Source organism: Thermobia domestica, chromosome 17, assembly GCF_964235325.1.
Source record: "Thermobia domestica chromosome 17, izTheDome1.hap1.1, whole genome shotgun sequence".
Lineage (NCBI taxonomy): Eukaryota > Metazoa > Arthropoda > Insecta > Zygentoma > Lepismatidae > Thermobia > Thermobia domestica.
In genome coordinates, this window is record NC_137470.1 from 119,317,665 (window position 1) to 119,333,946 (window position 16,282).

Genomic DNA, 16,282 nt, shown 5'->3' on the forward strand with positions numbered 1-16,282 from the left:
GACTAGGGCCTGGTTTGTAACTGGGGCCATATTTAACAACAGGCTGATTAGTCATTTATGGTTATTAATAGATCTTGCAGGTGTATATTTGATAACTCAAAAATTTGAAACGGTGGATTTTTAAAATGTATTTACTTTTGCATAGTCCAAATATCAAGTTCATTCAGAACAGAAAACACGCTTCGTTTTCGGAATTATCTACACTATATTATTTCATACAGGAAACATGCTTCGTATTTGGCTTATGCTACAGTGTTTGCATGGAATTTGTTTCACCATCATAAATACTGCTGGAATAAAAGTGCCCTATCAGAATCATGTCCAGTAAGCGATAATGTCATAAAGTACGACGTTGAGAATAATGGTGTAGGTAATTATTAGAGCAGATCCAAAATAATAGGAATGTATGATCTCTCTGTGATATTAATGTAAGAAATCTGGGTGAAAAACAAGTAGAGAAGAAGCGAGCTGTGATTAAGCTGTTATTTGTGTTTTTGTTCATTGGAAGACAACACGTAGCTTACAGGGGAACAAGGAACACTGAATCTGCCTATAAACTGCATGACAGAAATAGCTACGGGAACATTCTGGAATGGTTTTTCGTAGTGGCTGAATATTATGCTGTACTAGAAAAGCATGTTAAGGAAGCTATATCGCTCAGTAAACTGCGCCAGAAATTGCAGCAACGTCGGGAAAGTAGGGAAGGGAAGAGGATCGCCAATGACTTTTCTATTAAAAACGTTTATAAATAAACTAATCCATATCATTGGACAGTTATTGCAGAAGAAAATAGTGGAAGATATCAAGAAAGTGGGCATTTTCCGCATAATGGTTGGTTCTAACCAAGATGTTTCAGTGTTCAATCTACTGGCTATAGTAATTCGCTATGTTATAAACGGTTAAGTATTTGAGAGGCTGTTAAAAGTCGTAAACAGCGACACTACAGGACAAGGAACTTACAACGGAATCAAAAGAGTACTTTCTGCCAAGAATGTTTTATGACTGATATTATAGGCTGCTCTTTTGATGGAGCTGCTAACTTGAGTGGATACTATAAATGACTTAAATAACTACTGAAGAATGATAATCCTGGTATCATTGACACCCACTACACGACTCATGCTCTTAATTTGGTTATACCACATTAAACTGAGCAGATCCTTGAAGCTGCAAACTTATTTTGTGTGGTTCAAACCAGTGCTGTGTTCATGTCTGAATCCTAAAAAAAATGGATGCTCGGAAGAAAATGATTGATGCAATCCACGAGGGACATGGCAGACTACGAAAACCTCAAAAAGTTGGTGCAACACGACGATTGAGCAAAGGTAAGGCACTGAATGCGATAATCGACACTAACGAGTTTTTTGCTATGAAACAGAAAGCGAAGACTAGCACGACTTTCATCATCATCATCAAGATTTCTTATATTTTTATTGTTCTTTGGTGATGTTGTACAGGACAGGCGCTTTGATGCGAAATCAAAATTTCAAGCTAAAACTTTACTGAAAAAATGGACAGAATGTAAGTGAATGTGATTTATTCAGAATAAAAAAAACTTCAACGAAATTCTGAATGCAGTTACGACATTGTCAGTGATATATTTCAGAAGCCAAAATAATTGTCTGAACTTCAAATGCTGCATCTCAAGCACTTTTGGAAATCACGAAAATTCGTGTGCCTCCAGGGGCTTACAGAGTTCTTGTGAAAAAGTTAAGTATAAAACAGGAGGAAATATGCAAAGATCTCCAGCAATTCTCTGTCTTGTTTGTCACTATGTCACAAAATGTTCTGCTTTTTGATGATCCTGAAGAGAATCATGCACAGAGAAAAATCCGTTCTCCGGACAGCGGTATATTGTACAAACATACGGTATCCTCTTGCTTACTATAGAAATCAGTACGGAGCATACGTTATCCGTATGCAATATAGGCACTGCCCTTAGATGTTATATCATGCCGTTGCAGGATGTATGGCATCTAACAGTTTTCCGTATATCACATGCTTATACTTATGTTATCTTCGCCAGCTATATGTTATATACATCCATTTGTATGAGAGATCCTGACCGCCTGTATTGTTTCATATGGAAAGTACGTATAAATGGAACACTTATACGGAAAGTATTATAAAACATGCGGTTTCAGTTATACGTCTGTTGTACGTTAAGTCCAAAAACTACAGGAATTACGCATGTAACCTATCTTTTTAAGTACGCCACCTACAATTTTTTTTCTCAGTGTGCATCAGAGTCCGTAGAAGACAAATATGATTATGATGATTATGCATCTGAGCCTGCTATGCAAGATGGAACATCTTTGGATGGGTTTCACGGCAAGAGTAATAATGATGCTGCAAACACCTTGTGTAAAAATTGTTTGTCAGGTGCAGGGAAAATTTTGTATCAATTTCTGTATCAGTCTAGTTGTTTTAATAATTTAGACATTGTATAATATGCGTCGTCTTTACCATGCACCCAAGTGACATGTGAAAGGTGACATGCGAAAATAACCGAAATTTAACAATCTATATCTCTCAGCTAAAAATACAAAGGACAACAAAACTAAATCTAAAGTTAGTGAAAACAAATCTCAAAGCTAGTTTGTTTGAAGACATTTTGGACACATTTTTACTAATAAGTCTGGAAAGAGACATTTTAAATGTAGAGTCCGTGGACGAATTTATTCAGGAACTCTGCAATTCGTCATTTGACTGAAAAGAATCTTAACTTCTTAAAATTATTAGTTGTTTATTGTTTCAGCATAAAGCGGTCTCGTTCATTCCGCTATTATTTGTTTAGTGTTTCAATTTTCAGTAAGCTGTGCCATTCATTCCATAGTAAAAGGTTATTGACTATTATTTGTTTAGTGTTTCAGCTACTATATGGCAATACAATAATAATTATAAAATATTCCCTCGATTTTATGTTTCTAGAAGTCCTGTGCTTTGCTGCATGATTAAAAATTGCTGCGACATCAAATTTCCAATGACCAATGTTAAATTATAGATTTGATAAACTACAAAGTAACAACGAGTTTACAACTGCATAATGCGAGGGCTCATTGCAGATGTTCATTGGTCATTGGAAATTCGTGTTAGAAATTGCTGTAATAATCTGAGGCAGGCAAGTAGCCAAGGGAAGTTGGTAGCAGTCCCGACCCCCCCCCCCTTTGAGACCAGAAATGAAAAAATAAGGAAGGATAAAACGAAACGAAGTGAGAAAAAGAAGAATCGGCGTTAAAAATTAAAAAAAAAACTACAGAAAACTTTTGGTTACTCTTTTTTATGAGGAGATTTGTATTACAGAATGCATGGTGGCGAGGTGAGTGGGATATCCTGGAAGAGTCAGGGAATTTGAAATTTTCGGAGGTTACGCAATTCTTAGAATTTATGCAACTAGTCAGAGAGATTTCAAGCTTCTGAAAACATAATGCCGCTTGTGTAACAGCGTGGACATTTTTGATCATACTTTTTCGTCATCGCATCCTTGCAGTATCAAACATGTTATTTCAAAAACAATTTTCTACTACTCCTTTAACCTGTTATTTGAAACAGACAGTAGTTGAAGGAATAATAAAAACAAAAAAATATATGAAAATAAAGTTCTGTTAACATTTTATTCAACACAGAAAGGAACGCAGATATTGTAAAATATTTTACAAGGCATTAGTGAGTATGTACACTCATGTCCAAAATTATTGTCGCATGTCAATAAATATGTTATTGTAGGAGTATAATTTGATAACGAATGCGCCCAGTATTTCTGATAATGTTAGTATGTATATATTCGGCAAAGACATGTAAGTGGCAAATTTTGTCGAAAGAGCAGTAAATGAGAACAATAAAAACAAAAAAATAAAACTTTCTGGCCCATTTAGCAACATTTCGTTTTACTCACTCCAATTTTCGTATTTATAATACTTTTCCTATGAAATTTACCACAAATAGGGCCTATAGATTTCCCGATTATACACATGTTATCCGTGTTAAAAGTACCCTGCAAAATCATGATCAAATTATATTCTTACAAGAAGACAGTCATAGATATGCGACAATCAATTTCGACATGAGTGTACTTTTTATAACAGTGAATTTGTACTTTTTATAAATAGTTGAGGTCATAATGAAAGAAAAAATTGTTATATTTGAATGAACAGAGGAAGAACGTAATTATGTAAAATCATTTTCAATAGTATTTTTGTTATTATTTTTTTCGAGATTTCGTAGTTTGTTATTAAAATACATATCAACATATCGTCATTTTATTGTCCTAACAAACCAATATATGTTGATAGTAAAGTACTTTAGATCGATTGGGCCTTCAGTGTTTCATGTCACGTCCCCCCCCGTTACGAAATCCTCGCTAAACGAAGCAATATATGTTCCTGTAAAATAGTTTAAAATGATCGAGCCCCTGGTGTGATGACCACAGTATTTCATGTCACGGACCCCCCCCTTCACGAAATCCTGGCTACTTGCCTGTCTGAGTGCCCTTCTTGGTAACCGCGGCCTAGACCCTAATATACCCAGTCCGCCCCTTAGAGCTTGAGTATGTTGTACAATCCCCCAAAACAAGAAATATATCTTATTAATAGCTACTTTGTAAACGGTGCACTTTTAGCATAGTTTGTTCTTTAAGAAACTAAAAGTGACATCATAGTCAGCTATTTGACCTCATTATGCATCTAGCCGTTGACGTTGAACTTCATTTCAATGTTTGAAGCCCTGGCAAACTTATTTACAGTAACTTCATTATTCAAATCTATTGAAATAAAATGGGGTGAATAATTGAACCAAGCTCTTATAGAAGTTAATTCGTATATACTAACGTAAAAAAGCGAATGTTAACAACATTTTTGCATACTTAAACATGCATTTAAACCTTCATTTCTACATCTTGGTAATAGCCCGATTACCTCAAACTGGTAAAATTTGGAATCAAAACGTTCAAAATTTCACCTGTTTCTTTACTCAACTTTGCGCTATCTCATTAATTACTCTCAATAAACCAACCCTGTTCAACAATTATACTTAAAGTCACAAATATAGAGTTTTTTTTTTTAAATCACAAGTATATAGTACTCGGTTGTTTCACATGACAATTTTGTACTAAAACCAACATGTTAATATTCTAGAAAATTGTACTTACAATTTCTCCCAGTCATGCTTTTGCCGTGTGCAAATCGCGAGAGTCATTACACTTGACCTCGAAGACTGATATCCAGTTTCAACTTCGTAAGCAACTGCTTTATCGTAGTAAATACAATAAAGGTGAAATGATATTGCCACTGCTGCTACAACAGTTATTATCCACAATATAAACCAAGACATCCTGCAAGTGAAAGTTGAAATTGAAATTATGAGTGTAATGTATACTTAAAAATATATCATAATACAGTTACATAGTCATCCAAATGGAAGCCGTTTTACATACCTAAAATTGAACTGCCCACATTACGTATCGTAACAATAGTAGTGCGTGGTAGGAGTTGATAGATTATATACGTTAATCGTGACAGTCAGATACTGATCTGCGCAATCTAACTTACACTACGCATTCTGCTCTTATGGCAGTAATGAGCCGTACAGCTCGTGGTTGTTCATTTAAAGCACTGTTGCAGGATAGACGTGCACGTGTTGATTCTTCGACTGAACCTGTGAATTCTCAACTGGTTGTTCTATGCTCCCATAACCACAACGATAATAGACTCCGTAGAAGCTAATTGTCTTTTCATACGAGTCTCGATTCAAACTCCCTTAAAACGACTGTCACATATAATGATGAGCACAATAACCATAAAATCCCATCATAACATCTTAAACAGTGTGGGACGTTGAAATAGAAATCAGGAACAGGAAGTGATGTCACATGCTGCGTTTTACAAGGGATACTATCAAAATTACAACAAACCTGGCTCTTTCTTCACAAACACAAGGGGTCTATTTCATCAGAATAAATACAGACTTCTACAGAGACATACATACAGAGTGCTACACAGAGACATACATACAGGATAAATACAGAGTGCTACTGACTTTGGCAATCAATAGTAGTCTGGCAATGTACTGCAGGCATTTGTTAGCCTAGTGATAGTGTGCAATTAAAACACTGTGTAATATCACTAATAACGTTTAATATTTAAAATATTGTAAAATAACTACATAATGTAAACCCTACAAATCGTGAATGAATTCTGGGCCTTATGTAAATGGCATCATATTAAACCAATCTTGCTTTCAGTGATAAAATAAGTAAAACATATCTCAGAATTACGACCGTAAAATGAAACTTCACAATATTCACCAATCAAAAAAACTGAACAGTTATGTCAGTGAATCTAGAGAAGATGCTTGATCTTAACACAAAATTAAACTTTAAAAAAATTCCAAGGTATACACTTTTAAAATAACGGATCTCTTAATCCGCAAAATTAACTATTTGCCTCGAGATTCAAACTAGAATTCCTAAACACTAAAGTCACCCTAACTAAAGGATGAACACCTGTGATCAAAACACTTTCCGTTACTATGGCACATCGCAGATTCATGTTTTATTCAAACGCTAATAAAAATTATGTAGGGGAGATTGGGGTAACACCGGGACACTAAGGCTAGAAGGCTTTCAGAAATCACCGTTTTAACCGCAAAGGAACAAAATTTTGAAAAACGAATGCACTACTTATCTGTTGATGCAACCACAGTTTTAAAAACATAATAATAATAATAATAATAATAATAATAATTATTATTATTATTATTATTATTATTATTATTATTATTATTATTATTTGTAACTGGAGGTAATTTTTATGTTAAAAAAAAGACATTTTGCCAGGTTTTGGCACACTAGTGGCGTAAAACTGGGTAGACATATTATTGTTATGCTCATGGGAAAATAAAAATGTTAAGAGTTTGAACAAAATTCAAGTTTTTGTTCATTGACCTAAAGTAACTATTGTTGCAAAATATAGGAATAAGTATAAAATACACGATTTGATGAGTTGTTAATAAATTAATTTTTTTCTTTACTTTTTTTTGCTGTGATAGAATTCCTATTGACACAAGTCGCAAGTAAAATAGACATCTTCCTCTTCGGTCCCAGAGCAGTTTTCATGGGCCCAACAACAGCATTGGATGCATTGGATCCATCTCTCGCCACCCTTGTAGTCCGAGTAAAGCTCATTCCAGTAAATACAGGCAGTATTGTCATCCTCTTTACTGGTGTCATACAATATTTGCTTTTCCGGTTTCTTTTGTTTCCGACGCTTATTTTGTGCCCGTTGTTCTTTTTTGGCATCTTTAAAAAATGCCTATTCTTTGATTAGTTTATCATTCCTTCATTTTTTGTCTTATGTCCATCTTTGTTGTCTTTTTCTTTCGTTTCTCTTTTCCTTTTCTTCTAATAATGTCTGACGTTGATGCTTGTATAGGGAGGCCTTCAAAATAACAGTTTTTTTTTCTTTTATATTGTCCTCCTCTTGCTGCATCTTTCTTTCAGTGTATGGGGTATGCATCAATTCGGAGGGTGAAACACTGAATGATGCTTCGGGAACATGTTTAGAGTTAGGCATTAAAAACTTAGAACATCAGGGTGATTTGAGTGGTTTGGTTTCAGAATGTGCCACGGTGGGTGGTGGGTAATGGTGTTGACACATTAGGAATACTTGATGCATGTACCTTTAGAGACTCTTACTGCTAAACCTTCCTTGTTTATAGAGTATTTGAGAGTATTTGAGAGTTTTATAGAGTATTCAGTGGGTCAACTTTTATGAGTGGGTCGGTGGGTCAGTGGGTCAAGTTTTCTGAGTGGGTCAGTGGACCAAGTGGGTCAAGTTTTCTGAGTGGGTCAGTGGGTCGTGGGTCAACAGCATGTGACCCACTGTGACCCACCACCCACCGTGACCCACTGCGACCCACCACCCACCATGACACACTGTGACCCACCACCCACCGTGATCCACTGTGACCCACCACCCACCATGACCCACTGTGACCCACCGCCCACCATGATCCACTGTGACCCACCACCCACTATGACCCACTGGGACCCACCACCCACCGTGACCCACTGCGATCCACCGACTCAGTATGGTCTACCGACCCTCTCTGCTCACTGCATTGTAGACAGTATCTTCTGAAGACTGGTAAATTTGTCTCTGTTTTACTTTCAAGACCTTCATTTCCCTTCCTTTTCCACTTGTTTCTGTCTACCTACCTGAGCTGAGTATATCTAACCAAGTGAAAAAAGAACTTCAGGCACTTTTGAATATTGATATTTTTAATTGTAATAATAGCAATAGGACTTACACTACAACTTGTCTTTCGAGACCTGTGAGTTTTTAGAGCTAACTACTGGGAAAAAAATACATTTTTGAATCACTGGAATATAAAAAAAAAAATGCATGTAACTATGTGTGCCTGATCATCACGGTCAAATTGCCAAGTCAAATGAAATTACTTTTGGTATATAGTTCGGCCTTAATCAAAATTGGGATGTTATATTGCTTTTATTATAATGCATAATATCCTAAGGAGGTAGTGAGGATTCAAATTTTTGCGGGAAAGAAAATGAGTATCTCGCTAGTAGGGGAGCTTACGGGAAGTATCCTGCACTTTGTGTTAAAAAGGTGCCACTCGGTTATGTTGTTTCCCTGATCCAACTAAGCAGGAATCGAAGTGGCCCCACTCCAACAGGTGGCCAGAATCCAATATGGCGGCTATCAAAGATGGCCGCCTCTGCGAATTCATAGTGTTGGTTTTAGAGGTCTATATCTCCTTAACTGATAGTCCAATCTTCACGATTCAAAAACTAAATGACGTAGAAGATAACTGGATCTAATAAATGAGCAAAAGGTTTTATCTAACACTGAAATTAACACCTACAGAAATTATTTCATTTGTAATTTTACATTTCTTATGATAGAGTTTACTCATATTTTTTTAAAATAACAAGTAAACGGCTGGGATTATCGAAAAAGATGTCGTATAACGTTTTAAAGAGTGTTAAATTATCTTTCGTTTGGTGTATAGTCCGTTCAGATTGGTTAATAAACAACGAGGTTATGACAATTTAAAGATTCGCGTTGAGTCGATTGATTTTCCCAAATTTCGAACGAGAGTTCATTTACCGTAATAAAACATCACTGATGGATGCTGCTTTGTACAAAACGGATCATTCTCTTATGATGTATTCTTCATAAGTCCCACTTTCATCAGAAGCACAAAGTAGCCTGACCAACAGGCCCGTATCCTTGGGGGCCTAGGGGGCCAGCTCCCCCTAAATTTTTGCTGTCTCCCTAAAATTTTCAAGGTAGGCTTGCAAATGAACTATAATATGGTTGGATCACCCCCCCTAACTTCATCCTGCCCCCCTACATTTGTGGGCTGGCTACGGGCCTGCTGACCAAGCCCGGTTACGAATCCAATATGGCGGCCATTAATTATGATTCATAAAAATTATTTTCTTTCGAAATATTGACCCGAGTATCTAGATTTGTAAACGAATACGGACAAAATAATATCACCTATCAAGTTTAAAAATATCTTAAGAAATTACGTGTGTAGCGTCACGATAGATAACTTATATGGTTTCTTCTGAATTGAAAGAGGAACTGCACAGGAAGACTAAGAAGTAAGTTCTGTCTTTAAACCATAGACATTGGCTTTATACCCTTTACAATATTATAAGGAAATTACATAAAGCAATATATTGTTATAAATTAGAATGTAAATAATTTCCTTCGTATTGTAAGAACAGAAACACAACGCAAACACTTGGTTCGATAATTTGAAATTCACAATATATCTTTTGGATTTTCTATGTGTACAAACAGTTTTATGATTTCGACGAACAGTTAATATTACTTTGTGTACAATCTATTCTATATAGAATCATACATTTAAGTTTATCTATTTATTGGTACGTTTCCAACGTGGTGTAAATTTACTGTGGATCAACTGAATTTTGAAAAATAATGAGTGCTACTTACATGAAAGTTTTATTGGTCTAGATCTTAGTTTTCAGTTTCCATCATGTTTCCACATGTTCCCCTACACATAGAACAAAAAAGCAGCACGGGACGCTTGCACTTCTACAACGATATCTTGTGGTACATGTTTTGCAGGCACATTTCAAAAAGAGTTTCCTACATGCTTCGTATACAACTGGAATGGGAGTCCATGTTAGAGAAAGTTCACTTCCATTGTCAGTCCATCCCCAGTTTACTGCTGAAGGAATATGTGCTGTCTTCTTTATTGCCTGGCCCCATATTTGTCCAGCTTGGTATGCTTAAACTTGGTGTGAAGAAGCAAGGCATCACAAGTTGGAGGAAGGGCAGTAAGAGATCTGCCCTTTTCCAAAAAGAATTCTCGCCGGGCTTCATTAACTTGAAATTTTTCATTTGTTTTTGAATATAATAGGACAACATATCGTTGTAGTGAATTAAAACAATCTTTGCCTATGTTGATTACAGGGTGTGGAATTGTTAGAAAAGCTGTGGTCACCTCTGGACACAAAAGCCATGTTTTCCATGCTTATAATTTTCCATGTCCGAGAAACTATGACACTGTATCACATCCTGTAAACGCGTAGAGGCCTCGTAACGCAGTTGATTTTTCTTTTCCTAATGCTATTGAAATATGATGAACTGGGAGAAATCAATTATATTTCTTGGTGCCGAAAGATATCCATAATTATTCTAAACTGTGTCGCTCAAAGTCATAGAAAAACGATACAGCAAGTATTACAACATCTGTTTCTACTGTGCGGATAACTATCTTCTTGTGTCCATTTAACTGCATCAAAGCAATGTAACATGATCCTACTATCAGCTTCTTCTAAATGGTTTCCTGATGATTTGTTTAAAAAAATTGGAAGATTTCTTGAAGTTTCTATGTGATATCCATTGCTCGTTGCTAGCTCAAAGTTACTTCCTTCTTTTTCACACATAGACTTTCCAAGAAACAGGAACAGTTCTTCTTTATTTTCGTCATTACAAAGGAAATCGTTCCACTTTCTAGGAATTGGTGTAATTGGTGTTACTTCGTCCTTATTCCTACATCCCTACTTTTTCTTGTGGAAGATTTTATGCTCTTTGAAGAGTATCTATCCCATATCAGATACAATCGCTTTGCATGGAATGTGTCTACTTCTCTTTGAACATATTCGAAGAAATTACACTGGAAATAATCACAAAATGTTTCTGCTGATGCTGGTTGCAAAATGTGAACCAAAACTGCTCCATCAAATAATAAAACATCACAAGAATTAGGAAAGTGTTCTTCTTTGATGTTGGCTTCACTCTCAAGAAGCATAACTAAGTCGGACTTTTTTCAGGATTGTGAATTATGGCAGAGAGACGGTGGAATTGGTTGACTCTCGTGCTGAAAGAATTCATCCAAGTCAAGTCGTCTTGTTTGACTGAAGCGTAGCAAGCGAGAGAATAGCTCAACGTCCATCTTAAGTAATTTTATTTTATTTCTGTTTGTTTTATTCTTTAGAAGGGAAGAATGAAGCACTAGAGAAGATTTTTTCATGGGCGAAAAGAATGGCTTAATACATTCTACTAATCTTTCTTGCACAAATTCCTTGTACATATTAGACCCTTTTTCTTTTGCTAAATATAGGGATTCAATTATATCACCGCTATAGATGATTCTGGAAGCAACATTAATAAGTCCATTATTTTCTTCAAACGGATTCCCCAATTCAACGAAAACTTCTTTCTTTTCACCAGACGATTTAAATCTTTCTTGCATCGACGAGTAATCTTCATGGTGCTTATTATCAGATCATATTCATTATATGACATTTTGAATTCATTAATTAGTCTACTAATTTCTGGCCCCGCATTCATCCATTTGACAAGAGCATTGTCGTCGTGTAAGAGACCAATCGCCCCGCCATCCCCTTTTATAATTTTGTTATTCTGTTCGTGAGCTTGATCTATAGCCATTGCAAAGAAAGGTCTTGATGTCTTTCTTATCACAAAGTAACCCATTTCGAAAGCATTCATAATCTCAGGATATGTTTCTTCCAACTTCTTCAAATCTAAAATGCGAACGGGAAGCCAACAAGCATAACTAAGGTGGTCCATTGCGGAAAACAATTCTGCCATTAGTTTTGGTGTTTCAACGTAGAGCTTAAAATTTCCTTGACGTATGGCTCTGATGTAAATTAAGAGTAAAATCACGAGACGGTAATATATTATCCAAAACTTGAACGTTGGACACGAAGATTTCTTTTCAGTGCTCCAGTCATTGAAATATTGCCCTGATGAAGAATTCTGATATGCATCACGTGCAAATGATGTAAAACTGTCAAAGTAATCTGATGAGCAAAGCGAGCTTTTGTAATGTGGGTTACTTTCAATATACTGTCAGCGATTCCTGGTGTTGCTACATCTGACTTGTATAAAATTTCTACCCAACCACTTCCATCTAACCATTTGCCTATAAGATGCAGGAAGGCTTGTTCGATGTGTAATCCTCCCAGCATTAGAATTTGATGATCTTCGCCATATAACTCTGGCTAATTCCATTGAATTCGTTTCCCCAAGGCAAATAGTGGTTGATCCATTAGAAGAACCGGAACTTGTCCTTTGTTGAGTTTGTAAGTTCTCGAACAACATTCATTTCGTGCCGCATCATAGCAACAGATTTAGAGTCTTCCTTAAACAACGAAAGCAGGCAGCATATACTTGGCATTTGCAGAGTTTCAGTTTTCGAGGCATGGTGTACAGACCAAGTGCAAGTAGTGTCATTTTTAAGCATGCTTCAAGCCAACACTCCTAGTTTTTTTCTTCTGCGAAAAACCCACTTCGTGGAAGAACTTTCTCTACAAAATGCGGGTTCAGTTGAGGTAAAACTTGTTCCTTATTAATGATATAAGCAGGAGGCACTATAGCATAATTATCGGGGAGAGCAGGAGCAGTTCTCATTTTTATATTCACTTATCCAGTGAGACATGGTCACGTCGAATGCTACGGTTATCCTTAGAAGGATGCTGGAAAATAGAAATGCTCGTACCATGAAAATAATCCTTTGACGTTGTGCTAGATGAATTGTAGTCAATATTATCTAATGCTGCAACGGTTAAAATACCTCGACGAAGAGTGGAAGGACACACCCATTTTGTCACTTTGATTTATCAAGCACTGAGAAAGACTTGAAGATATTTCCTGTACACGTGTAGACGAATTGCACCTAGTGAATGCAATTCATTTATGAGAGATTTTTTTACGAGTTTTAACATACACGCTCAGCCCAACATAGAGAGGAAGAGGTGGCATGCGATTGTGTTTATGCCTTGCTGCTTCTGTTTCAATATCGCCTGCTTTCTGATGGAAATTATAAAATAATAATTATAAAATTATAAAGTTAACTAATAGTTGAAGTTGCTTGATTTGCGTTGCTATCAGGGGTGACAGATGAACCATAAAGTAACATATAAACAGCAGCTATTAGTGAAGGAGGAACAGAATCTTCCCGGCAGTGATTCTCAAATTTTCCTGCAAAATGAATCTTGTGGTTTGCCATATCCTTTCGAAGCATCTTAACAACCGACTTAGTGCCATAGCATCTTCATCAATATCTTTCTCCAGCTCAGTTATTATGTCAGATCCTCCTGAAGGTAAAACATATTCTCTGCCAGACAGATGAGCTGTTAGCTCTGGCCTGTGACGAAGAATCCTTTCACGAAATCTTATACTATTAACTTCTATTTCTTCTGATTCAGGCTTCTTCATAATCGTCATTAACCGTGTTTCGTACGGTTTCATTTTGAATCGACGATATCTTGATAACACAAGAATTGCGTAGCCGCCTCAAACTTTGCCTTTTTCTGTGATTCCGAACTATTCCCACAGAAACATTACACGGGATTTACGCCACTGTTACTTTCAATGGAAATACTTCGAGAATAGTGCAATTGTTATTACTCCAAGTCTTTTAACCACTCCGTTCTATCCCATTCTTTTGACGTATTTCAAAATATGATTTGGAATTCATTCCTTCCCATACTTACTCTGTGGGGCAGAAGGATGGAGGAGAGAAAAATGTTTGTTATTACTTTGTCGTACTTGTTTATAAATCTAGATACTGCAATAAATATTTCGAAAAAGACTTATCTTTAAGGATGGTAATTAGTGGCCGCCATATTGGATTCATATAACCGGGCTCGGTCAGGCTGTCTTGTGATCTGGTGAAAATGGGACTTATGAAGAACACATCATAAGAGAATGATCCGTTTCGTACAATGCAGCATCCATCAGTGATGTTTTATTACGGTAAATGAACTCTCGTTCGAAATTTGGGAAAATCAATCGACTCAACGTGAATCTTTAAATTGTCATAACCTCGTTGTTTATTAACCAATCTGAACGGACTATACACCAAACGAAAGATAATTTAACACTCTTTAAAACGTTATACGACATCTTTTTCGATAATCCCAGCCGTTTACTTGTTATTTTAAAAAAATATGAGTAAACTCTATCATAAGAAATGTAAAATTACAAATGAAATAATTTTTGTAGGTGTTAATTTCAGTCTTATATGAAACCTTTTGCCCATTTATTAGACCCTGTTATCTTCTACGTCATTTAGTTTTTGAATCGTGAAGATTGGACTATTAGTTAAGGAGATATAAGCCTCTAAAACCAACACTATGAATTCGCAGAGGCGGCCATCTTTGATAGCCGCCATATTGGATTCTGGCCACCTGTCGGAGTGGGGCCACTTCGATTCCTGCTTAGTTGGATCAGGGGAACAATATATCCCAGTGGCACCTTTTTAACACAAAGTGCAGGGTTTGGCCATTTTTTTGCCTTAAGCTCCCCTACTACGCAACCCGTTAAACTTACGGAGCTGAAATTCAGTGTATTAACTCTTTATTGAAAATAAACAGAATGTGCCCTAGCATTTTTAAAATTCTCCTTTATGTGGGGAAGGGGCACTTTTCTATATATGGAAAATTGGTAGTGAGTTGGTTTGTAAAAATTAGGAAAGCAGAGAAATGAACTTGTTTTTCCGATTGCCTTTGTAAATAGCTGTGCGATTCTTCCTGTTATTTGAGGAGTGCCTGCAAATTTTGACTACCATAGCTTTGCTCAAATAAATGACACACTGCCGCAGAAAAGTAATATTGTTCTTCTCCTATTTTTATTGCCTCCTATAAAAAAGGAAAGAGCTTAAAACTATTCAGTAAAGAAAAGTATGAACCTCTGTAGGGAGGGACCTCTTATTACAGATTCCGTTTGGTGGTAACTTGTTTACTTGCAGAGTTGCAGGGCTGTTGAACAATAAACCACACGTGTTCAGTTGCAGTCCAGTCTAAATCTGTAAGAGCGTTTGCCTCCAATGAATAAGATAAAAGAGAATTTCCGGCCATACAAAATATGAAGAAGCGAAGTCATCACTTTATTTACCATGATGTATGTGTGTTGGGGGGGGGGGGCGGTAGCTCAGTAGTAGAGAGTTCACCTACGGTGCTTGGGGTCCCTAGTTCGATCACAGCCATGTGGACTTTGTGGTGGACAAACACCGTGTTCGTGGGTTTTCTCGGGATTCTCCCGTTTCTCACACTTTCTTTATTCCACCATTTCACCCATCTCTCATCATCACCGTCTTCTTTAGCCTAACCGGCAAAACCGTGGGACATAAAACTTAAAGATTCATTTCGTTTTTACCATGATACGAGAGGATTTAGCGAACATCATGATAATTGTCACTTCTGGTAAACTTAAGTTATTAGGTGGACCGGATTGGTATTAAACCACAAGGGAAACTTGTTTGGTATGTGTCATTGTATCGAATTGCATAGGAATGATGAACTTTCTTTTCATACTTACTCGAAAGTCAGAAAATGTGGCATACAATTGTTTCCACGAGCTGCCCATATTATACAAATAACAACATTGTTATCCGGAATAGGCTTTTTATAATATTGTTAATAATAATAATAATAATAATAATAATAATAATAATAATAATAATAATAATAATAATAATAATAATAATATGTAGAAACTAGATTACGATTATTCTTCTCGCGAGAAATTCTAAATATGAGGAATTTAAAAATACCATAGGAAAATTATAAAGCTAAAGACAATATAGGAATATTACTAAAGAGTATTATGAAGATAATTTAAAGTTAAGTATGATTTCTTTTGTCACTAGAATTCTTTATGGTAATGGTATCAAACCTTCATGTGTAACTACAAAAATTGAATTTATAAACAAATAAGAAATCATCAGTTTATCATATCAGGCTTTAATTGATAAT

At 36.1% G+C, this 16,282-nt stretch overlaps 1 protein-coding gene across 1 annotated transcript in view; it reads right to left on the bottom strand.

Moving 5' to 3' along the window:
• Positions 1–16,282, bottom strand: part of LOC145674667 (uncharacterized) — a 271,952-nt gene that overhangs the window by 95,922 nt on the left and 159,748 nt on the right. Inside the window, exon 5 of the mRNA XM_081744892.1 lies at positions 5,147–5,329. Within this exon, the coding sequence (XP_081601018.1) occupies positions 5,147–5,329 (183 nt within the window). The remainder of the gene's footprint in view (positions 1–5,146; positions 5,330–16,282) is intronic.